This window comes from Myotis lucifugus, unplaced genomic scaffold (genome assembly GCF_000147115.1).
Source record: "Myotis lucifugus unplaced genomic scaffold, Myoluc2.0 scaffold_669, whole genome shotgun sequence".
NCBI classification, from domain to species: domain Eukaryota; kingdom Metazoa; phylum Chordata; class Mammalia; order Chiroptera; family Vespertilionidae; genus Myotis; species Myotis lucifugus.
Window position 1 is genome coordinate 211,497 of NW_005871717.1, and position 24,150 is coordinate 235,646.

Below are 24,150 nucleotides of genomic sequence, written 5' to 3' on the forward strand. Positions count from 1 at the left end.
TTATTAGTTTATTGAGTCTTGCTTTGTGACCTAACATGTATTCTCTCCTGAGAAATGTTCCATGCGTACTTGAAAAGAATACATATTCTGCTGCTTTGGGGTAAAATTGTTCTAAAAATATCAAATTCATTCAGCTGTAATGTGTCATTTAGGGACAATGTTACCTTGTTGATTTTCTTTCTGGATGATCTATCCATTGATGTTAATGGGTTCTTAAAGTCCCCTACTATGACTATTACTATCAATCTCTCCCTTTATGTCTATCAATGTTTGCTTTATATAATTAGCTGCTGCTACACTGGTACATAAATGTTTACAAGGGTTATATCCTTTCTTTGTTTTGATCATTTTGTCATTATGAAATGCCCTTCTTTGTCTCTTGTTATAGCCTTTGTTTTAAAGTCTTTTTAGTCTGATATAAGTATTGCTACCAAGCTTTTTTATTTGTTTGTTTCCATTTGCATAAAATGTTTCCCATTTCTTTACTTTCAGTCTGTGTCTTTTTATCTATCTGAAGTTGGTCTCTTTTTTAAAAAAATATATTTTATTGACTTTTTACAGAGAGGAAGGGAGAGGGATAGAGAGAAACATTGATCAGCTGCCTCCTGCACACCTCCTACTGGGGATGTGCCCGCAACCAAAGTACATGCCCTTGACCAGAATCGAACCTGCGACCTTTCAGTCCGCAGGTCGATGCTCTATCCACTGAGCCAAACCAGTTAGGGCTGAAGTTGGTCTCTTGTAGGCAACATATGTATGCATCTTGTGTTCTTATTCATTCAGTCACTCTGCCTTTTGATTGGAACATTTAATCCATTTACTTTTAAAATAATTATTGATAGGTATGTATTGCCTTTTTACTGTTCATATTTTTTTCTTCTTTCTCCTTTTTTATTCTCTAACATTTCTCATGATGATAACTACTTTATTTTTTTCAGTTCTGGGAGGCTCATTGTCTTTCCTTTGATTCTAAATTGTAGCCTTGCTGGGTAGAGTAATCTTGGCTGTAGGACCATGCTTTTCATCAGTTTGACTATTTTGTGCCAATCCATTCTGGCCTCCAAAGTTTCTGATGAGAAATCAGCTGACAGTCTTATGGGAGTTCCCTTGTAGGTAACTAACTGCTTTCTCTTGCTGCTTTTTTTTTTATATCATATATTTTTATTGATTTCAGAGAGGAAGGGAGAAGGAGAGAGAGTTAGAAACATCAATGATGAGAGAGAATCATTGGTTGGCTGCCTCCTTCATGCCCCCCACTGGGGATCAAGCCCGCAACCCAGCCATGTGCCCTTGGCTGGAATCGAACCTGGGACCCTTCAGTCCACAGGCTGACGCTCTATCCACTGAGCCATCCCAGCTAGGGCTCTCTTGATACTTTTAAGATTCTCTGTCTTTAACTTTTTGCATTTAATTATCAAGTGTCTTGGTGTGGGTCTCCCTGTGCTTCCTGGACTTAGGTCTATTTCCTTCACCAAGTTAGGAAAGTTTTTCATCATCATTTCTTCATATAGATTCTCAATCCCTTGCTCTCTCGTTTCCTTCTGGTACCACTATGATGTGAATGTTGTTACACTTGATGTTGTCCCAGAGGTCCCTTAAACTATCCTTATATATGTACATATTTTTAAAATATATTTTTATTGATTCCAGAGAGGGAGAGAGAGAGATAGAAACATCAATGATGAGAGAGAATCATTGATTGGCTGCCTCCTGCACGCCCCCCACTGGCGATCTAGCCCACAACCTGGGCATGTGCCCCGACTGGAATCAAACCCGGGACCCTTCAGTCTGCAGATCGATGCTTTATCCACTGAGCCAAACCAGCTAGGGCATATCCTTATGTTTTTTAAATTCTTTTTTCTTTCTTGCTGTTATGATTTTGTGCTTTCTACTACCTTGTCTTCCCAAATTGATGATTTGATTCCTGCTTCATCTAATCTGTTGATTCCTTCTAGTTTAGTCTTCATTTCAGATACTGTATTCTTCATTTCTGACTGGTTCTTTTTTATGGTTTCTGTCACTGAGTTAATCTATTCTTCCCCTAAGTTCATTAAATATCCTTATACCAGTGTTTTGAGCTCTTTATCTGGTAGATTTCTTGGCTCCATTTCATTTACTTCTTTTTCTGGAGTTTTGTCCTGTTCTTTCATTTGGCCATGTTTCTTTGTCTCCTAATTTTGGCTACCTTCCAGGTGTTTGTTTCTATATATAGGTTGATCTCTTATCTCTCCCAGTCTTGGTAGGGCAACCATATGCAGTAGGTGTCCTTTGGAGCCCAGTGGCATAGTCTTCCTGGTCACCTGAGTCTGGTGCTCCAGGAGTGTTCCTGGTATGGGTTGTGTGTGCTCTCCTGTTGTAATTGAGCCTTCATTGCTGTTGGCACATCAATGGGTGCGATTGACCCTCAGGCTGTCTGCAAGGAGGTCTGATGCTTTTGTAAAAGTACCCAGGCAGCCCTGACCAGTTTGTCTCAGTGGTTAGAGCATCAGCCCTAGAAACAAAGGGTGGTGGGTTCAATATCCAGTCAAGGCTCCTCAGTTGCAGGTTCAAGCCCCAGCCCTGGTTGGAGTACGTGCTGGAGGCAACCAGTTGATGAGTCTCTCTCACGTCAATGTTTCTCTCCCTCCCCCTTTTCCCTCCCTTTTACTCTCTCTAAAGATCAATGGAAAAAATATTTTCAGGTGAGGATTAAAAAAAAAAAATTGTTCTACTAAAGGGTACCCATTACATGCATATAACCTAATTCTCTACTAAAAGATGACCCTTGTCTTAATTCAAATCTTATTGTGTCAGTTTTTTCTTCTAAGTAAATTCTTTTATTGAAATATACATTCAGAAAAAAGCACAAATCCTTAGTATATAGTTCAATGAATTTTTATAAAGTAAACATACCCTGAAACCAACACCCAGATAAGAAATGGGAATTTTATCGGCTCTTCCAGTCACCACGCCCACTAACCAGCATTCTACACCCTAGGTTAGCTTAGCCTGTTTTTGAACTTTACATGAATGGAATCACTTGTACAAGTTTTAAACTAACTTTTCAGAATGTTTATTAGGAGTTTTCCTGATTAGAAAAGTAATACATGATTATTTTTTAAATTTAGAAAAATATGTAGTCGAAAATCAGAGTCAGTTCTTATCCCACCAACCCAGAGAAATTATAAATGGGATAGTTCAGAAAAATGGTCTTAGAACACACTACTCATGGTGAATGAAGAATAGTGCAGCCATAGCAGGTTTGGCTCAGTGGATTGAGTGTTGGCTGGTGGACTGAAGGGTCCTGGGTTCGATTCTGGTCAAGGGCACTTACCGTGGTTGCAGGTTCCCTGGCCCTGGTCAGGATGCATGCAGGAGGCAACCAATCGATGTGCCTCTCTCACATCAATGTTTCTCTCTATCTCTCCCTCTCTCTTCCACTCTCTAAAAAAAAAAAAAAAAAAAAAAAAATCAATGGAAAAAATATCTTTGTGTGAGGATTAAAAACAAAAAAAGAATAGTGCCGCCCTTTACGGTGCCCTTTTAAGGTTGACGCAGTGCCTTAAGGGGCTAACACAGAAGGGTAAACTAAGTCTCCATAAAACCCAGAGAAGAGATGGTAAAACTCCTCTTTGGACCCTGTCTGGAGTCACAGTTGGAGAAAAACAAAAGAATAGTGCAAATACTAGGTGACTGGTGAAAATACTAGCATAAAACTCCCAAACTGTGACTTGTAATGGAAACAGACAACTAGGAAACTGTCAAAGGGCATTTCTAAATAGAACTAACTACAAGTATGCTTTCAAAGACTGTCAGAGGGTTTCAAACAGTCCTCATAAAAATCGATCAGTATTATGTTGGGCATCATTTTTAATGTAAAGAGATTAAATTATTGAAAGTAATGATTGACTTCAGATACGCCTATAGCCTTTGTCACTTTTATTCAGTGTTAATCTGAGCAGCTAATTTTTCAAGAATTTAGAACAAATTTTTCCCCAGATGAGAAGGAGGAAAGAAGCTTTGCAGAATAATGAGATCTGACACCCTCAGACAAAATCAGATTCTCTTAAAGTGCCAAGAATCATAGAAGCAGCCTCCACAGCCTTGTATTTGTGTTGCTTCTCTTCTTGGAACCTTCATTATCCCCACAGGAGTTGTCCCTCCCGCTCAGAGTAGTCTGGCCTATAGAAAAGAAAGAAATCTTACCATTTGGGACAGCGTGGATAGGCCTAGAGGGTATTATGCTAAGTGAAATAAGCCAGTCAGAGAAAGACAAATACCATATAATCTCACTTACATGTGGAACCTAAAGAACAAAATAAATGAACAAACAAAACTAAAACAGACTCATAGATACAGAGAACAGACTGATGGTTGCCAGAGGGGAAGGGGGTTTGGGGCCTGGGTGAAGAAGGTGAAGGAATAAGAAGTGCAAATTGGTAGTTGCAGAATAGCCATGGGGATGTAAAGTACAGCATAGAGAATATAGTCAATAATATTTTGATAACTGTACGGTGCCAGGTGGGTACTAGAAATATCAGGGGGAACACTTTGTAAAGTATATGATTATCTAACCACTATGCTGTACACCTGAAACTAATCTTCTATACTAATATAAAGGGTAATATGCTAATTAGACTGGATAGACTGGATGTCCTTCCAGACAAAGCCGCGGCGGCTGCGAGGGCCGAGGGTAGGCGGCTGCAGTGGCTGGCAGTGGCAGCAGCAGTGGGGTGATGGGGGTGGCGCCTTCCTCTGATCGCCCGGTCACCTCCTGCAGATATCCCCTGAGGGCTCCCAGACTGTGAGAGGGGGCAGGCTGGGTTGAAGGACAACCCTTCCCCCCCCCCCCAAGTGCATGAATTTTCATGCACTGGGTCTCTAGTATAAAATAATATTGAAAGTAAACTGAAATTGAAAAATAAATAAATTTAAAAAAATAACAAAGGGTAGCCCTAGCCAGTTTTGCTCAGTGGATATAGCGTCAGCCTGCAGACCACAGGGTCCCAGGTTCGATTCTGTTTTAAGGGCACATACCTTGGTTGCAGGCTCCCAGGCCCTGGCCCTGGTCAGGGCTCATGCAGGAGGCAACCAATCAATGTGTTTCTCTCATATCGATGTTTCTCTTTCTTTCCCTCTCTCTTCCACTCTCCCTAAAGATCAATGGGGAAAAAAATATCTTCAGGTGAGGATTAACAAAACAAAAAAAGAAATCAAATCTTAAAAACGGGGGCGGGTAAAAGAAAAGAACAAAGTAGCCTGGCCTTTTAAGGAATCCTTTTAAGAGCTCATGTCTTTGGAAATTTTAAAGTATTTTATGCTTCCTTTACTACATGTATCAATATTTTACTGTATGTTATACTTATTTTACTCTCTCCTCCCCCTTCCCTCATTTCCCATTGCAACATTGAAGGCTGTTGCTGTATTTATCCATGGTCTTTTGCACATAGTAGATAATCAGTAAATACTTGTTGAAATCAGTTATCTTAACAAGACCAATAAATAGTTTATGAAACTCTTTCAATAATTCCTAAACTATGGGTCTCTACCTATGTAGAAGGATCTCTGGCCTCAGTGTTAGAAGGTTCAGGTTTAAGCCCTCCATTCTATATCAAATAGCTACAGACCTTAGGCATGTGAATTACCTCTCAGATCCTGTTTGCTCCATGTGTAATAGTGATAGGAATAGTGATTGGGACAGGGTTGTTTTGAGGGGAAGAATTATTTAAGTATATATATTTTGGACAATATAAATTGTTGCACAGTTTATCCATATTTTAAGAATTTTAGTAATAAAAGAATCTTAATTCTGAAAAAATCTATTTATTTCAATTACTGGAAAATAGACCTTAAAAACAAGGCACAGTCATCCAGCCAGTGTGGCTCAGTGGTTGAGTGTTGACACATGAACAAGGTTATAATGGTTCGATTGCCGGTTAGGGCACATGCCCAGGTTGCAGTTCGATCCCCCGTGTGGGGCGTGCAGGGGACAGCTGATCAATGATTCTCTCTCATCATTGATGTTTCTATCTTTCCCTCTTCTTTCCTCTCTGAAATCAATAAAAACATTTAATGAGGGAAAAAACAACAACAAGCCACACTTTTAATAGTGAAATTAGAGGTGGTTTTTATTTTCACATTCATACTCCCCCCCCTCTAAATTTCCTAAAGGGTAAATAATAATATTTTAATCAGGGTAAAAAGGCTTTTCAAAGGTAATAGGAAATATTTCTTCAGTATTGTGGAATGTCATTTTGATACTATATTGAGAGGATTTGGGCTTAATTCTTAATATAAGAATAATCCCAACATTGCATAGAAGCCAAATTTCCATTCCATTCCTTAGGCATTTTTAGTTTGGATTGTTGCCGGGACTAACAGCAGACCCTGAGTGACGGATGAATGATTATTCTGACACGTGTTTCTGTGAAAGAGAGGGCTAAGGGACTGCCTGGCTTAAGGAACCAGACAGCCCCATTTGCCTGCCTCCTTAGGCTTTTATGGTAGCAACAGCTGAACTAAAAATTAACCTCTAGATACTATTAGCCGAGTAAGTGTCCTTGAGAAAATACATGTATCTGTAGTGTCTTTAAAACAAGGACGTTTTGAAGTCTAAACATAAAGATCCCAGTAAAACACCCAAGGCTCAGACTTCTTTGGAAAAGTGAAGGTAGGGGCTGCCGCCTTCGGCAAGGTCCCCTAGAGGCCCCCAACCTTTCAGAGAATCCTCCTTACAGACTTTCCAACCAAGTCCCATGCTTCCCCACATCTTGTGTCTGTTGTTTTCCTGGATTCTAGCTCAGGGTCCTACAATTGCAAATAGTTAACACGTTAAGCGCCATGTTAGGCACCGGTGACTGACTCTATAACTTTCTGTCCAGACCTCGTCAATCACTGGTGCTGCCAGCGTTTCGGTGAAATCGGATATTGTGGGCTAAACAGAAAGGAAGACAAGACAGACTTTGGCTCTTAACATGTTAATATAATCCTGTGGGACTTTCTTTTTCATGTTTGCCTCATTAGTAAAGGTGGCCTATTTTGTAGCTTTTGTGCATAACCTGAACCTTGTGTTCATAGTTGAGGTGACCTTCTGTGCAAATATGAAGACATGTTTGAGATAACTCACTGCACTTAAACTTTGACAATCTTGCCTATAAGTTGACCCTTTTTGCTACCCCCATGTCCTCCTCCCACTGTTTGCTTAAGTGTCTCCCTTTCCCCTGTTTAATATATCAAATACTTTTGTATAGGAACTCTTTTTGGCACTTGAATTTTAGGATCCAGTCAGATTCATTTGAAACTGTGTATCAAAGATTCTGAATTGAGAAAACCAGAATATTAGAAGCATATCTGTGTTCCTTTAAGGGTAGAAAATGAACTAATCCATTTCCTTCTACATTCAGAAAAAAATGGTAGGTGCTCATTTAAAGTTTCAGAAAGCAAGCCTTAAAGCAGCATCTGATAGACTGATGATTCTCTGGCCTTAAGTCAGTACTTGCTGAGAGATCTAATAATTTCTCTTTTAAGTTGCTGACCAATTTGGACTCCTTTGCTAGGTAACCGATCACAGATTCTTGGAGAAGTGAAGGGTTTTCTGCTTAGTTTTAATAATAAGATTAAACTCCGACCATGTGAAAACAAGCTCCCTGCCATTTTTTGGATTATCTTTAAAGCCAAGTTCTGTAAGGAGCAAAGTATCACAAGGTCTTCCTAAATCATTTCATTTTGTTTTTATCACAGGCTTTTTTTAAAAAAAATAATTGATTTTAGAGAGAGAGGGAGAGAGAAACATCAGTTTGTTGTCACACTTATTTATGCATTCATTGGTTAATTCTTGTATGTCCCCTGATCGGGGATAGATCTAGCAACCTTGGCATATCAGGACGATGCTCCAAACAACTGAGCTCCCCAGCCAGTGCTATCACATGCGTATCAAGTGAAGGGGTCTTACTCTCGTTTTTCAAATAGGCTCTTTGTGCTTAGTTGCATATTGACTTGTTTCTTTACATTGGCCATAACTCTAATTTGAGCATCTTGAAAAAGGGGCAACAACTTGGAACTCACATAATACCTGGTAGGGATTATAAATGACTCTTTCAGATTACCAAGGCATATGTATGCTGTGGGCATAAATATGTGGAAATAATCTGTAAATGCAATAAGAAGGGAGAGAATTGGTGGCTAATAGAGTCTTTTTCTGAGAGGGCTATCACCAAAGCCCTTCTCAAAATCTTTAAGTCTCTGGACATGTCACAGTTTTGAGTTGTACAAAGCATGACAAGCCGTTGTGAAGAGAGGTCTAGAAATGGCTATTCAGCCAGTATTTTTTAGGTCTCTACTATGTGTCAGAAATTGTGCTAAATGGGCCACATATATAAGGGGAGATTTAGAAAGACAATGACATTGCTTGGCCAGTGTGCTTCAGTGGTTGATTGTTGACCTATGTATGAACCAAGAGGTCATCAGTTGGATTCCCGGTCAGAGCACACGCCTGGGTTGCAGACCCGATCCCCAGTGCGGGGCATGTGGGAAGCAGCCAATTGATGTTTCTCTCTCATCAGTGTTTCTATCACTCTCCCTTTCTCTCTCAAATCAATAAAAACATTAAAAAAAGAAAGGAAGGCCCTACCCGGTTTGGCTCAGTGGATGGAGTGTCGGCCTGCAGACTGAATGGTCCCAGGTTCGATTCCGGCCAAGGGCATGTTCCTTGGTTGCAGGCACATCCCCAGTAGGGGTTGTGCAGGAGGCAGCTGATCGATGTTTCTCTCTCATCAATGTTTCTAACTCTCTATCCCTCTCCCTTCCACTCTGTAAAAAATCAATAAAATATATATATTAAAAAGTTGGGTTTAAAAAAAAAAAAGGAAGACTAACCCTAGCCAGTTTGGCTCAGTGGATAGAGCGTTGGCCTGCAGACTGAAGGGTCCTGGGTTCAGTTCCTGTCAAGGGTACATGTCTGGGTTGCGAGCTCGATCCCAGATGGGGAGAGGGGAGTGCAGGAGGCAGCTGATCAATGATTCTCTCTTATCATTGATGTTTCTCTCTCTCTCCCTCTCGGAAATCAATAAAAATATATACTTATAAAAAAGAAACTATGACATTAATAAGTAAATAGTTCAGTTATTTATTACGTGTTAAGTGTTTTGAGGGAAATTAATGGGGTGCCTTGGAGAAGTGGTCTGAAAAGGCTTTAGAGAGAGGCCTGAAGGGTAATTGGGACTCTTGACCACTTTTGTGTCATGCATCCCTTTGGAGGTCTACTGAGGCCTGTAATGTTCCTCTCAGAATACACAAAACACGAAGAATTATACCGGGAATCTATTCTTGAATGCCTATCAAAATGTTGGGGGAAAAGGATGTATGATTAGTAATATAGGTGTATCTTTATGAATACATTAATGGCAATCTAAAAACTACTGTAATTTCAAATAGTGTAAATCAAGATTTCTGCTGCAAACAATGAAAATATCATTGTTTCTATTGGTGGTGAATTCCTAGATTTCTATTAATGGTGAGTTCCTAGAATTGGTGGTGAATTTCTAGAATTGGTGGTGAATTCCTAGATTTCTATTGGTGATGAACACCACCATCTATCTAAATAGGGTAATATGCAAATTGTTGGGACGCTGTCATGTAAGGACCCGATCAGCAGGCTGCGTGCACAGCGAGGTGTGGGCGGGGCTGCAAGCATAGTGTGTCCGGAGGCGCCAGCAAACCCAGCCCCTCCTCCGGCCCCACCCCTGGTCAGCCTCTCCCACCCCAATTGAGGGTGGGGCGGCTAGCCAACCCCCCACACTCCCCCCGCAGCATCTCACCTAGGCCGGCCACACCCCCACGCTTTCCCGGGGCTGGTGGTACCCCAGGCAGGCTGCAGGCACTGCTTTGGGCAGAGGCAAAGTTCCTGGCTGTCCCTGGCCTAGAGTCCAGAAAACCTCAGCAGTGACCAAAGACCAAGACCCAGTGGAAAGATCCCTGCCAGCTCTTATGGCTCAAAGTGCCAGGAGGAGGCGGAGCATCTTGAACCTGCAACCCTGGCGTCTGCACACCAAGCCTTGGGGCACACCACGACTGTGGGTGGACGGTGGTGCCTGTGGGTGAAAGGGGGAGAGCGGGGAGCTTGGGTGCAGAGTGGGGGGCGGGGGGGGCTAGAGTCTTCGGGAGCAGCCCCCACACCTGCACCCTGACTGTGGTGTCTGGGCATGAGGAGAGCCGCCTGCCGAGGTTGCTGTGACCCGTTGTGCTCTGGCCACCAGGCCCTGCTCCCTGCCCAAATCCAGGTTCCGACAGGTGAGCGAGTTTCACCAACACTCAGCCTCAACTCTCCCCAGCTGCAGGAGTGGAGGGAAGCCAAGCACTGCGGTGCGACAGAGCGTGCCGGGGACCACTACACACGCTGATTTCCTAAACCGGCTCCTTCAGCTTCCCGATGTCCCAAGCCCAGCTCGAGCTTGGTCAAAGCCCCTGGTCAGCTCTGCCACTTGCCTTCCAGGTGCGGCTAGTCCTGATCCGGCTGGCGTTGCGCTCAGAGAAGCAGCTGCCACTAGGCTGTTAAATAAGAGAAATCAAAGAGCCGAGAGTAAATATCCTTCCAGCCCCTTCCTACGCCCCCAGACGAGGAGGGCTGGGATGGGGGTAATGGAAAATGACTGCTGCTTTGCATTTTATAATGAAAAGACTCCTGCTATGTAAAGAGGAGAGCTGATTCGTTTCCAGCAACACCTGGCATGTTCCCTGCCCCAGCCCTGAAGCCTGACAGCACCTAACAAAGGTGTGTCTGCACAGCCACGTTGGCCTGGCTCCTGGAACTTTGGGAGCAAGTTTGAGCTGCATTGATTTAAAAAATAATAATAATAAAGATTGGAAAGCACCTCTTTGTACTCAAATGGCACTATAAAATGCAGATTACAGCATCTGATTTTGTCTTCTGTGTTGATTTTGAGGCAAGTGCAAATAGGTTCACGGGAAAAGCAAAAAAAAAACAAAGGGAAAGGGAGAGGTTCTGCCATCCACAGCACTGAACGTTGTTTTTTTGTTGTTATTTTTCCTTCTATTCTTCAGGTCAGTATATGCCATTTAAACCACTTATGGCATTAGGTAATGAGCTAATGCTTCCTCTATTAAGAGCAAGCAGCAGTGCCTTTCATATGAGTCACATACATTTAATCCATTCAAATGGAGCATACTGAGTGGTATGTGTCATTATATAAAGAACTTGGCATTATGATGCTATCTGGCTGAAGATGTTATTTGTTTTGCAATTTAGAGAATGTAGACAAATCAGGCATTGAAAATGAATGTGCATGCTTAAATGCATGACTTTATTTTCATCCATAATGACCAAACAACTGGTCACCAGGAGATGCATTGATGGGTCCCCCGGCGTGGCAGGTCTGGGGTCTCGTGGTGCGGCGGGTCTGGGTGAGGCTGTGTGGCGCGGGCCAGGGCCGGGGGACCTGAGGCCACACCCTCCTGCCCTGGCGCTGTGAGATGTATGCTGCGTCCCCCACCTGGTGGGGCTTGACAGGGTGGGGCCAGCCGGGTCTTGGTGTCGCCCAATGGGGGTGGGGCCAGACACACTTCTATTATAGAGAAAGGGCAAATAGCAAATAGCAATATTAAAATATTTCCTCTAATTAATTTCCTTTTAATGTGCATGAATTTCGTGCACTGGGCCACTAGTTCATAATAGAAGGAAATGCTAAATTTCATTTAGAAGGTAGTGAAGATGAAGGTGTAACTTTCCCCACATCCAAGTTTACAAGACCCTCTCAATTTTATCCATGAACCCCAGTTTAACTGCTGGATTAGAAAGGTGAGCGGAGAGTAGGCTAAAGGTCTTAACAAGGAACCATGAGTGAGGCAGCTCCAAAACTTTAGGGTAAATGTACCCGCTGAGTGTGAAATAAGGAAGACAATAGCTAACAGATGAAGCTGGAAAAAACATTTAAGAGACAGTTGGGAAAGGATTAACACTGAAACATGAGAGATGATATTAAGGAATTATTGGAGTTTTTAGGTTGATTGGAATTATGGTTAAATTAAAAGTGTATCGTTTAGAAATACATAGATATGTATATACTTGAATTAGATGTCTTAGATTTGCTTTAAAATGATTGAAGATGAGAAATATGGAAGCGATGAAACAAGATTGATTGTTTTGATAATTGTTGAAACTGGATGGTGGATAGAAGAAGGTTCATTAAACCATTTTCTCTGCATTTATATATGTTTGAAATTATCTATAATAGAAAGTTTAATAACGTAGTAGATAAGATTAGCCATCTGTAAAGACTCAATATTTGGGTAGGCTGAGAAGCTAGGAAGAGGTTATGGTAAGTAGTATGTGATTTCAGAGGATTATGATTCTAAAAACATCAAAATATAACATGGTAGAGAATGCTACTTTATACAGTTAATATATAGCCTAATCTTTTCTAAAAATATATTTTTATTGATCTCAGAGAGGGAGGGAGAGGGAGAGAGAGATAGAAATATCAGTGATGAGAGAGAATCATTGATCGGCAGCCTCCTGCACACCCCACATTGGGGATCAAGCCTGCAACCTGGGCATGTGCCCTGACCGGCAATTGAACCATGATCTCCTGGTTCATGTGTCGACGCTCAACTACTGAGCCCCTGCTGGGCTGTAGCCTAATCTTAATGACCAACTGCAACTAAACTAAGTCCTCAGAAGGGAAATGGTTAGGTTAAGCTTAAGAATTGTTGCCCTGACTGGGTAACCCAGTTGGTTAGAGCATCATCTGATACACCAAGGTTGTGTGTTGGATCCCCAGTCAGGGCACATGCAAGAATCCAATAAATGCATAAATAAGTGGAACAACAAATTAATGTTTTTCATTCTCTCAAGTCAATCAATTAAAGTATTTTTTAGCTCTAGTCAGTTTGGCTCAGTGGATAGAGAGAGCGTCAGCCTGCAGACTGAAGGGTCCCAGGTTTGATTCCAGTCAAGAGCATATGGCCGAGTTGCAGGCTCGATCCCCAGTAGGGGGTGTGCAGAAGGCAGCCAACCAATGATCCCCATCATTAATGTTCCTATCTCTCTGAAATCAATAAAAATATATTTTAAAAAATATTTTTAAATTATTTATCCAAGTGAATGCTTCTATCTCCCAGACCCAAGAAAAGGACACTGGGGGAGGGGAAGCTTCCAGGATTTTCCACGTCCAAAATCAATATTTCTCTAATAATTGTGATCCATGAACCACTTGTACTAATTTCACCTGGGTTTTTGCTAAAAATGTAGAATTCTGGCTTTACTTCAGTCTCACTGAATGAGAACTCTAGGGGAAAGGGCTCAGGTTTCTATACTTCAGTAATCCTCCAGGTGAATCTTGGCACATGTAGAGTTTGAAAACTGGAACTACATAAAGATAACAATAGCTACCTCTTATTGAACAGTTTTTTCGTATGCCAGATACCATGCTGAACCCTTTACAGACATAGCACCTTTATGAGGTAGATGATAAGGTGATCTCACCTTAGAAAAATTCAGTTACTTGCTGAAAGTCACCCAGTTAAAAATGGCAAAGTGGGACCTCAAACCAGATTCTGATCCTAAAGCCTATGCTCTTAGCCACTAGCCCACTGTCTCCCATTAGGCTGTCTCTTTTCTCTGAGCCTTTGCCCACCCAAAGGCTTCTGTGGGAATTGACTTCTCACCTGCCCTTTATGGGGTAGATGTGTCCTGCAAAGATAGGAATATTTCAGTCACGAGGCAGGAACAGTTCCAGTTGTAAATTAATATGTAGTGTCTGGTCCATGCATTAGCCTTCTTTTAAGTTGTTGTGGATAGGTCCCAAAGAGTATTTGAGACTTATACTTGGTATAGGTAACTTTCTGTCTCTCTCTGGCCGCTTTTAAGATTCTTACTTTGTCGTTGGAGTTTGCCAATTTAATTATAATGTGCCTTGGCGTTGGTCTTTTGGGGTTCATTTTGTTTGGGGCTCTGTGAGCTCCTTGGATTTGTATGAGTTTTTTCTTCCCTATATCAGGGAAGTTTTCTGTCATTATTTCTTCAGACAGGTTTTCTATTCCTTGCTCAGTTTCCTCTCCTTCTGGCACCCCTATTATGCGGATGTTGTTTCGTTTCATGTTGTCCCAAAGCTCTCTTAGGCTCTCCTCCTGCTTTTTAATTTTTTTGTTCTAGAAGCTGGTCTGCTTGGGTATTTTTTTCCTACCTTGTCTCCTAGCTCACTGATGCAGTCCTCTGTTTCTTCTAGTCTACTGTTGATGCTTTTTATTGAGTTCTTTATAGCAGTGATGTCATTTTTCATTTCTTCTTGGTTCTTTTTCATTTCCTCTTGGTTCTTACACATATTGTTGAATTTGTCTTCCATCTTTTCATCCACCTTATGACCATTTCTCTGAATTCTTTCTCTGACAGGTTGCTTGCCTCCATTTCGTTTACTTCCTTTTCTGGTGATACCTGTTTTTCTTTCATATGCAGGCTGTTTCTTTGCCTCCCCATGATCTCTCTTCTCCAGGTGTCTGGTTATGTAGTTCTCTCTCTCCTGCGTTGACTTAAAGGCACAAAATACAACACACCAAGGCACAACGCACAAGGCACTGAACACAAATGTATTCACAATACTAATAACCCCAAATAAAGGTGATCACCAGAGAAAAGAGAGTTGGGGGATAAGAAAGAAAGAAAAAAGGGGATAAAAGAGTGCAAAAATGAAATTGAGAAAAGGAAAAAAAAAAGTAAGAGAGAAAAGAAAGAATGAAATAGAAGAGGGGAAAAAACTATTTATATGGGGAGAAAACTCCAATAGAACAGCCACTAATCCCAACAAAAGCCAGCAACAAATACCTAGAGATGAATGCAAACTACAAACAACAACTAATATCAAGCGAGGCGAGGGAAAACAGCAAAAAATAACCAAAAAAAAATAAAAGAAGTGAAACAATCTCACAAACAAGCATAAAAAACCCCAATATATTCAACAATCAAGCAAACAACAACAAAACGACAGAGAGAGAAAAATTTGGATAGTGAAGAAAGAGAATAGAGAGGTGTGTATGGACTTAGAGCAGGGGATTAGAAATTAGATATATAAGTAGGGTGAAATTTTAACGGGGGGTAAAAAGAAGGAATAGGGAAAATCTAAAGCAGGAATAGGGTAAGAGAAACAGGACAACAAAAGGGGAAAAGTGAGGAAGAGAGTGTTGGCATACAGGTAAAGTTGAGATAGAGTAAAATGATGCTAAAGGAAAGATGAAAATAGAATGTAGAACACTAATACCAAAATAAAGAGAAAATAAAATTACACTTAAAAAAAAAAGGTAAAATAGTAGTAGTAACAATACTGGTTAAAAATAAAAATGTAATAATTAAAAAAGTAAAATCAAGTGAGGAAAAAAGGCCTGCGGACTCAGGGATCCCAGGTTCGATTCTGGTCAAGGGCATGTACCTTGGTTGCGGGCACGTCCCCACTGGGGGGCGTGCAGGAGGCAGCTGATGGATCTCTCTCATCGATGTTTCTGGCTCTCTATCCCTCTCCCTTCTTCTCTGTAAAAAATCAATAAAATATAAATAAATAAATAAATAAATAAATATAAAAATAAAAATGTAATAATTAAAAAAGTAAAGTCAAGTGAGGAAAAAAGAAAAAAAAATTAGTTTCTTAAGTAAAAGATGAAAAAAAATAAAAATGTGCACTAGTGAAGGTCATTCATTTCCTCTACTGTTCTGTTTGGCACATCTGTTTCCTAGTCAGAACAGTATTGAAGTTCCCTGCGTCCCACTGCTCCTCTGTGTTATAAGCCACAGTCCTGATTTTCAAGCAGGCAGTACTTCTTTGTTTCTTATGCTCCTTTATTTGTGTTTACACAAGAGTCAATTTGTGATTCAAACCCTGGGTGGCAGTGTTTCTGGATTGACCTCCGTGTCTATAGGTCCTCTCTAGCTAGTGTTTAGATTCTGTTTTCCCTGTGGCACTTAATACTGGTTTGGGGGAATGGGCTGCCCCAGACATGAATCTCTGATCTTTATTCCCCGCTCTGATCCCCAGGTTCCACAAAAACATCTTTCCCCTGCAGTTTCTTAGAGTGTCCCCAATTGGGTGATCCTATGTATTGGGCTTAGTAATCAAAAGCAAGTTTTTAAAGAAGAAAAAGAAAAATTAAAAAAAGAGAGAGAGAGAAAACAAGCCAGAGTAAGAGCATGAACTCTGGTGCAAGTCTGTGCACTCGTTTTTCCCCTTGTGTCTAAGCAGCCGGCACACTGTTAAAATTTTTAGGCCGCCCTTTTGCACCCAGTTCAGTTATGGGTTGTTGTTTTTTAGAGTTCCCTTCTGTTTGCAGCCCTGCAGATCCCCTTCAACATTCGCGGATCACGCCAGCCCCAACAGCCACGGACTTTTCCTCTAGCTCTCACCACGCGCGTTTCTCTGTCCTGCCCGAAATCCCAGGCGAAATCTGACCATTCCGTGAGGGGGTGCAGAGCTCGAATCCACATGCTTGCGCCGCTCTGTGGGACCGGTGTTCCCAGGTTCACAGTTGTTCGCTGGGCGCCGTTGTAGATTCCTGGGATTTTCAGGCTTCTGACAACATCACCTCTCCCCTTCAAGATGGTGTGGTCTCCGCGTCAGAGCCGGTCGCTCCGGGAGGGATCCCAGCAGCAGTGGAAGCTGTCCAGTCAGGGGAACCCCGTCCGGCAGTCCCCAACAGTCCCCTGGAGTATAGCTGTCCCTCAACTCACAAACACACACTCCCTGTGCGACCACACACTCTCCCTTTGTTCTCCGACTCACACACTATCTTGCAGTCTGCCTTCCTGTCAGCAGCCATCTTCCAATCCTCCTATACTTGGTATAAAGTAACTTGAAATTTTTCTGCAACTATTAGTATACTAGAGGCCTGGTACACAAAATTAGTGCACTGAGAGGGGGTGTCCCTCAGCCCAGCCTGCACCCTCTCCAATCTGGGACCCCTTGGGGGATGTCTGACTGCCGGTTTAGGCCCGATCCCTGTGGGCAGTAGGATATCCCTCTCACAATCCAGGACTGCTGGCTCCCAACTGCTCACCTGCCTGCTTGCCTGATTTCCCCTAACCGCTTCTGCCTGCCAGCCGGTCACCCCCTAACCACTCCCCTGCCAGCCTGATCGACGTCTAACTGCTTCCCTGCCGGCCCCATCGCCCCAACTGCCCTCCCCTGCAGACCTGGTCACCCCCAACTGCCCTCCACTGCTGGCCTGGTTGCCCCTAACTGCCCTCCCCCACTGGCCATCTTGTGACTGTGGGCGCCACCATCTTTGAGGGCGGGGCAGTCAATTAGCATAGTCCCTCCTTATTGGCTGTGGGCATCACCATCTTTGCGATGGCATGAGGGTCAATTAGCATATTCCCTCTTTATTAGATAGGATATTTTCCTGTGATTCTAAACCTTTTTTCCACTCCAGTATTCCTCCAAGAGATTGAACACATGCCTGTCAGTGACAGGAGTCTGCTGTGACATTGATAGCCAGAGGACAAGATTAAGAGCACCCCCCTGCAGTTCTGAAAGGCTTCTTCCAAGAGACTTCACTGGTCAGTGTCCCAGGGACCAGGAGAACCAGTGGGACTTGGAGCAAAGAGTAGGCACAGACTCCACAGGGATCATGCACTGTGCTGCTTATCTCCTTTCTTTGGTACCTACAAGTGGGTGTGAACGATTTTCAACCTCTTGTACAATTCTGAACCCAAAAGGGTTATAAAACAAGATTTTTTTCCTTAAGTTTGCAGCAATTTATTTGGCAGCAAACCCTGAACTGAGACTATTTATGCTCTTTACCATAATTGTTGATGCAGAAATATTAATGCTTGATTACAGGGTGATACCCAGACCTCACTGGAGGTGTTACAAAGTGTGTGTGGCATGTGCCATGTTGTCTTACTAAATTTTAAAGAATTTTCCAAACCACTTTTGGCCCCAAGAGTTTAGATGAGAAAGTTGAAATTGTGAGAGCTGATTTCTCAACACATTGCTCCCAAGTTATGTGACCAGATTTGAAAAAAGGCCATGTGTTTTCTTCCAGCTCTGCTACACTGCCATTTAAAGAGCCCATTCAGATCATTTATCCTGTTGTTTGAAAAGTCGGTTAGCTTTGCAAATACTTGTATCTTATATAATAAAAGCCTAATATGCAAATTGACCAAATGGCAGAACGACCAGTCACTATGATGAGCACTGATCACCAGGGGGCAGATGCTCCATGTAGGAGCTGCCCCCTGGTGGTCAGTGCACTCCTACAGGGGGAGTAGTGCTCAGCCACAAGCCGGGCTCATGGCTGACAAGCACAGCGGCGGTGGCAGGAGCCTCTCCCACCTCCGCTGCAGGCAGGCGGTAAGGAGTGAGGGGTTTCGGACTGCGAGAGGGCGCAGGCCGGGCTGAAGAACCCCACTCCCCACCCCCAGTGCACAAATCTTGTGCACCAGGCCTCTAGTAGCTCTATAAAAAGCCCCAAGAAACGTGTTTTTAAAGTAATATCTTTGGTCTGTTGCCATTTGGTCATTGTAATGCTTCAGACTTACCTTTTTCTTTCCAGAGAAATCCTATAAATATTTCATTTGGAATATTACTGTTTCTGTGTCTTCAGGTGGAATCGAGTAGGAAATCAAAGTAACTGAATGCCGAGGCATTGATTAGACTATGATTATTCCCCTTATCCTTGCCATTTAGAAAGCAATGTAGCAGCACCAAAATAAGTAATTTTTCATGAATAAGGGTTATGGTGATAACATTTTCAGAATTAAAAATAACAAGTCTTTGAATAATGAGCTAAAATATCTTTCTGGTTAAATCAATGTTATCACCACACCCCCTTCAGGTTTTTTTTACTTAGAGAAAAAGAAAATGATTTTTTTCCAAGTGCAAATCACCTGAAATCCTCCACTTTAGGCTTTCTTATTTCTGTAAAACATGAAACTTTTGCTTAAACATGATCATGTTTTCTGTGCTTTTTCTCTGTGAGATCACTCTCTCTCTCACGAGATTCTTCCTACTGAGTGTGAATTTTGCATGTTGTGTGCTTTGTAAGGCTTGACTGCCCTCCGTGGTGCACAGGGGGTTGGTAAGCACGAGGGGAACTGAGCGTGTAGAGCATGGCCTGGACTCACCTTCTCTGAAGACAGGTAGCTTAATTGGGATTTAAAGTTCCTCTTTTCATAAAACAAACCTGTGGTATTGTGGTGTAATAGAAATTATACAGCCTGGCTGGTGTGTCTCAGTGGTTTAGCATCAACTCATGAATCAGGAGGTCACAGTTCGATTACCAGTCAGGGCACATGCCCAGGTTGCGGGCTTGATCCCTATTACGGGGCATGCAGGAGGCAGCCAATCAATGATTTTCTCTTATCATTGATGTTTCTCTCCCTCTCCTGTCCTCTCTGAAATCAATAAAAAAAAAATACTAGCATATATTTTTAAGAAATTATATATTTGCTCTTTGTCCCCAGTTCCTGGCATAGAGCTCGTAAAAACCTTGGAATGTCCTGAGTGATAGGATCGGGACTGGTTGCCAGAGGAAGGCTAGAACTCTCAGCCCAGCTCCAGCCTCTGGGGAGGGGACAGGGACTGGAGATTGCACTCAGGCACCAATGGCGACATGGTGATGATCTAATCAGTCGTGCCTATGTAATGAGGCTTTGATGAAACTCTGAAACGAGGTGCTAGGAGGGTGGGTGGTGTGTCTGGAGAGGGGTGGACACTGTGCCCTCCCCAGCCCCACAGCTTGCCTGTCATCTCTTCTTTTTGGCTGTTCCTGAGTTGATTCCTTTATAAATAAACCAGTAAATGCATGTGAAGCACTTTCTTGAGTTCTGTGAATTGTTGTAGCAAATTACTGAACCTGAGGGGAGGTCATGGGAACCTCCAAATTATAGGTGGTTGGCCAGAAGTACAGGCAGCCCATGGGACTTGCATCTGAAGTGTGGGCAGTTTTGTGAAACTGAGCCTCACAACCTGTGGGGTCACTAACTACAGGGAGTTGGTGTCAGAATTGCATTGCAGGACCCCAGTGGTGCTGGAGGGCGGCAGGCGTCTCAGGTGTTCACTGTGTGACTGGGCGCATCCACCTTCTCTTCCAGTACCTGACCAAGCAGGTGGAGCTCCTGCGGCAGATGAATGAGCAGCATGCGAAGGTTTATGAGCAGCTAGATGTCACTGCAAGGGAGCTGGAAGAAACAAATCAAAAGCTTGTTGCTGACAGCAAGGCCTCACAGCAGAAGATTCTGAGGTAAACTTTCTAAAATTCATTGAGGAAGCCCAGGGCGCGGGAGTCATTTAGTATAAACTAGAATAGAGCATGACTGTCGTGGGTTTGGGTTAGTATGGGGTAAGGTTTAATTCTTTATGAGGAATAGATTAGGGAGCAGTCCCTTCCAATTAAGAAAGCCCAGTTTGAGTGACTGGCAGCTAATCTCTCCTCACTGCTATGCCCTCAATTTCATGTGACAAGCAGCAATGGCTCTGTCTGTCCCTCACAGCCTGACTGAAACAATCGAATGCCTGCAAGCCAACATCGATCACCTCCAGGGCCAAGTGGAGGAGCTGAAGTCATCTGGCCAAGGGAGAAGGAGCCAGGGGAAGCGTGGCCAAAAGTCGGCACCCAGCTTCTCGGGTCTGAAAGAGCTGTATGACTTACGCCAGTAAGAGCCCACCTTCCACAGCACATGCACTTACGGGAGCATCTCCACACAGATGCCATCTGCATTCCTGTAGACTCAAAATATATTTAAGAAACATCACGTGGCTGTTAGACCACCAGTGGTTTGAACAAACCACTAACCGCAAATCATAGAGTTCTTGGGCATTAGCAATTTCATGGAAATTCATTTTCTCAAGTCTTGGGAGCATTTATTTCCATGCTATTAATGTGCTAAATCTTAGTTTAAGATAAAATGCAGTACTTCTGATAGACTACAAATTTGGGGGTTATATTTTACATTAGAGTGAAGAAAAAAATTGAAACTTCAGTAAAACAGAAATCCCAGTGAACGGTTTTTGTGCCTAAAGAAATGCCTTTATAATTTAGTTATGAGATTGAATTTTTACTTAAAACTATTTATTGAGCACCTGCTGTGGTCAGGTGCTGTGCTAGACATGAAGAGTGGCAAGTAAAATAGACATAGCTTCTGCCCTCCTTCAGGGAGTTTTCCATCCCATGAGAGGCAGATGAACAAATCTTCACACAGATAAATACAGTTACAAGTTGCCAAGGATCCTGAACAGGGAGAGAGGCCAGCTCTGTGTTGATGGTTCTCATTCTTGGCTTGGTTCATGAGATCACCTGCTGAGTTTTTCCAACTGCAATACAAGTGATTCCCTCAGCCTAAATCAGAACCTCTGGGTGTGGGTGAAAAGCTGCCAGGTGAGTCTGATGTGCACTCCTGGTTAAAAACCACTACAGCAATGGCTGCATATTATGAACCACACAGAGAGCTTGGAAAAACCCCAAGTCCAGGCAGCAGACCATTTAGGTCAGCATTGGGGTGGCGAGGGGGGGGGGGGGATGGAGGCATCAGTAATTTAAAAAAAAAAACACTTTAATATATTTTATTGATTTTTTTACAGAGAGGAAAGGAGAGGGATAGAGAGTTAGAAACATCGATGAGAGAGAAACATTGATCAGCTGTCTCCTGCACACCCCCCTGGGGATGTGCCTGCAAACAAGGTACATGCCCTTGACCAGAATCAAACCTGGGACCCTTCAGTCCACAGGCCGACGCTCTATCCACTGAGCCAAACCGGTTAGGGCGCAGGCATCAGTAATTTTTAAGACTACCCTGGAGAGTCTAACCTCTCCAAGGTTGAGAACACTGGCCGTTCTGGCTCCCTTGAAAGCTAATAGTCAGACCACTGGTCTTTGGGAATGGGTGTTCTGGACACTTTTCATGTTTAAAAAAGTTAGTCTAAAAATTATATTTTCAAATCTGTTTTATTTTCCCACTTCACACAATTTCTTTTTAGCCATTGCTCTAGTGAGGAATAGGCAAAAATTCGGTCCCTGTCACAGCTCCTCAAAAATACTTAGCTGAAAAGAATCACGACTCTTCCTCTCACCATTCTCAGTTGGCTTGGTTAATATATTCTTTCCATATTTTCCCTAGACACTTTGTGTATGACCATGTGTTCGCAGAAAAGATCACTTCCTTGCCAAGTCAGCCAAGCCCCGACGAAGAAGAAAACAAGCACTTGAAGAAGGCAGTGAGGACGCTGCAGGCACAGCTGAGCCTGGAGCGGCAGAGGCGGGTGGCCTTGGAGGAGGAGTACGGGCTTGTGCTGAAGGAGAACAATGAGCTGGAGCAGCAGCTGGGGGCCACTGGCGCCTACCAGGCCCGGGCGCTGGAGCTGGAGGCTGAGGTGGCTGAAATGCGGCGGGTGCTGCAGTCGGAGCGTCCCTTCGTGAATGGGGTCGAAAAGCTGGTACCCGACTCCCTATTTGTCCCTTTCAAAGAGCCTGGCCAGAGCCTGCTGGAGGAGATGCTGCTGACGGTGCCCGAGGCCCAGCGGAGGCCCCTCAAGCGCAGCAGCAGTGAGACGGTGCTCAGCAGCTTGGCCGGCGGTGACATCGTGAAGGGCCACGAGGAGACCTGCATCCGGAGGGCCAAGGCTGTGAAGCAGAGGGGTGTGTCCCTGCTGCAGGAAGTGGACACACAGTATAGCGCCCTGAAGGCCAAGTACGAGGAGCTGCTGAAGAAGTGCCAACAGCAGGAGGGGGACTCACTGTCCCACAAGGCTGTGCAGACTGCCAGGGCTCCAGCCAGGGACCCAGCTTCCAGGGACCCACCTGCTGCTGGTGCCCCCGAGCCTGCTGGGTCCCCCACCAGCACACCACCTCCCGAATACAAAGCACTCTTTGAGGAGATCTTCAGCTGCATCCAGAAGACGAAGCAGGAGATTGACGAGCAGAGAATGAAATATCGCTCTCTCCCCTCCCCTTAATGGGGCCTCCAGCTCCCCTGCTCATTTCCTATCTCCCATCACCCTTCTCCCACTCAGACATGTTTGTAGACCCCAAAGCCTGAAGTTGCTCACTACTTTGCTGACTCAGCAAGTGTGTAGATACAGTGAGGAAAGAGGATGGCTTCTGGTATCAGTTTCCTAACCCAGGTGCCTTTAAGCCCCGCAGTAAGCCCCTCCCATGACAAACTGGCCTCTGGCCGGCGCTGACTAGGCTGCCATTCTTGAGAAGCCCCGAAGCAGTGGGGGCAGAGCGGTGCTCCTGGAGAGGTAGGCCTGGAGCCTCCATAGGATGTACTTACATACACAGTGCCTACTACACTGGGAAAGGGCCGGGGAAACCGAGCTAAGGCGATCCCTGCTGCCTCCTGGCTTAACTTCTCAAAAATGTGGAAGTCAACCACCAACCTGAACTGTTCCCAAGCACTGTTGGATACTGTGAATTCATGAAGACCATTTAGGAGAAAGTAGGGGTCTAATCCAAAGAAACAGTATTAACCATTACTCCACACCTTAGAGTTTCCTTTGCTACCAGTCGAACTGTGACAGGTAATCCTAACACCTAAAGCACTGAGCACCCTGCAGAAAGGCGAGCTCTGCTGGACCCAAGTTCGCCTGTCGGCCTGCGCTCCACCCCAAAGGCCTCCACCCCGTCCAGGTGTGTTCACGCAAAGTGCAGTGTTAGGGTAGCCGAGCACACGCCTACTTCCTTTCTTAAATACAAACGGGGAAAAGCTCTCCTGTGCTGTCTGAGCTGCTGACCTGCTCGGTGCCTGCGGCTCCTGTCAGGGGTTGGGCTTGGCTGCAGGAACCCCATCTGCTGCTTTACTGAACAGTGTTGGCATCATTCTAACTGTGGAAATGGATGACTCCTCGCACTTGCATACTTTAATTTAAAACTATTTAAGAGAACTGAGGTTCCAGTAATTGTATATATTTTTCTAAAAACCAAATAAAACTACCTATGAAAATAAACAAATGGGTCTGTTGCCTATTAATTTAAGCTTAAGCCATTTCACTGTTGTAACCAACTGTTCACTCTTTTTTCTTCCAACAAACATTAGGAAATTTGATAATGATTTTGTTAAAATTATTTTTAGGGCCCTGACTGGTTTGGCTCAGTGGATAGAGGGTCGGCCTGTGGACTGAAGGGTCCCGGGTTCGATTCCGGTCAAGGGCATGTACCTTGGTTGCGGGCACATCCCCA

The 24,150-nt window shown here is 43.6% G+C and overlaps 1 protein-coding gene and 1 non-coding gene across 2 annotated transcripts in view; both read left to right on the forward strand.

Moving 5' to 3' along the window:
* Positions 1–23,905, forward strand: part of CDR2 (cerebellar degeneration related protein 2) — a 35,063-nt gene extending 11,158 nt beyond the window's left edge. Inside the window, exons 3-5 of the mRNA XM_014447508.2 lie at positions 20,069–20,217; positions 20,468–20,629; positions 22,091–23,905. Coding sequence (XP_014302994.1) covers positions 20,069–20,217; positions 20,468–20,629; positions 22,091–22,925 — 1,146 coding nt within the window. The 3' untranslated portion in view covers positions 22,926–23,905. The remainder of the gene's footprint in view (positions 1–20,068; positions 20,218–20,467; positions 20,630–22,090) is intronic.
* On the forward strand, positions 3,515–3,636 carry LOC111823769. Its single transcript, XR_002826860.1, has one exon. It is a non-coding gene; the product is annotated as a small nucleolar RNA SNORA26 (small nucleolar RNA).
* Positions 23,906–24,150: the final 245 nt, after the last annotated feature.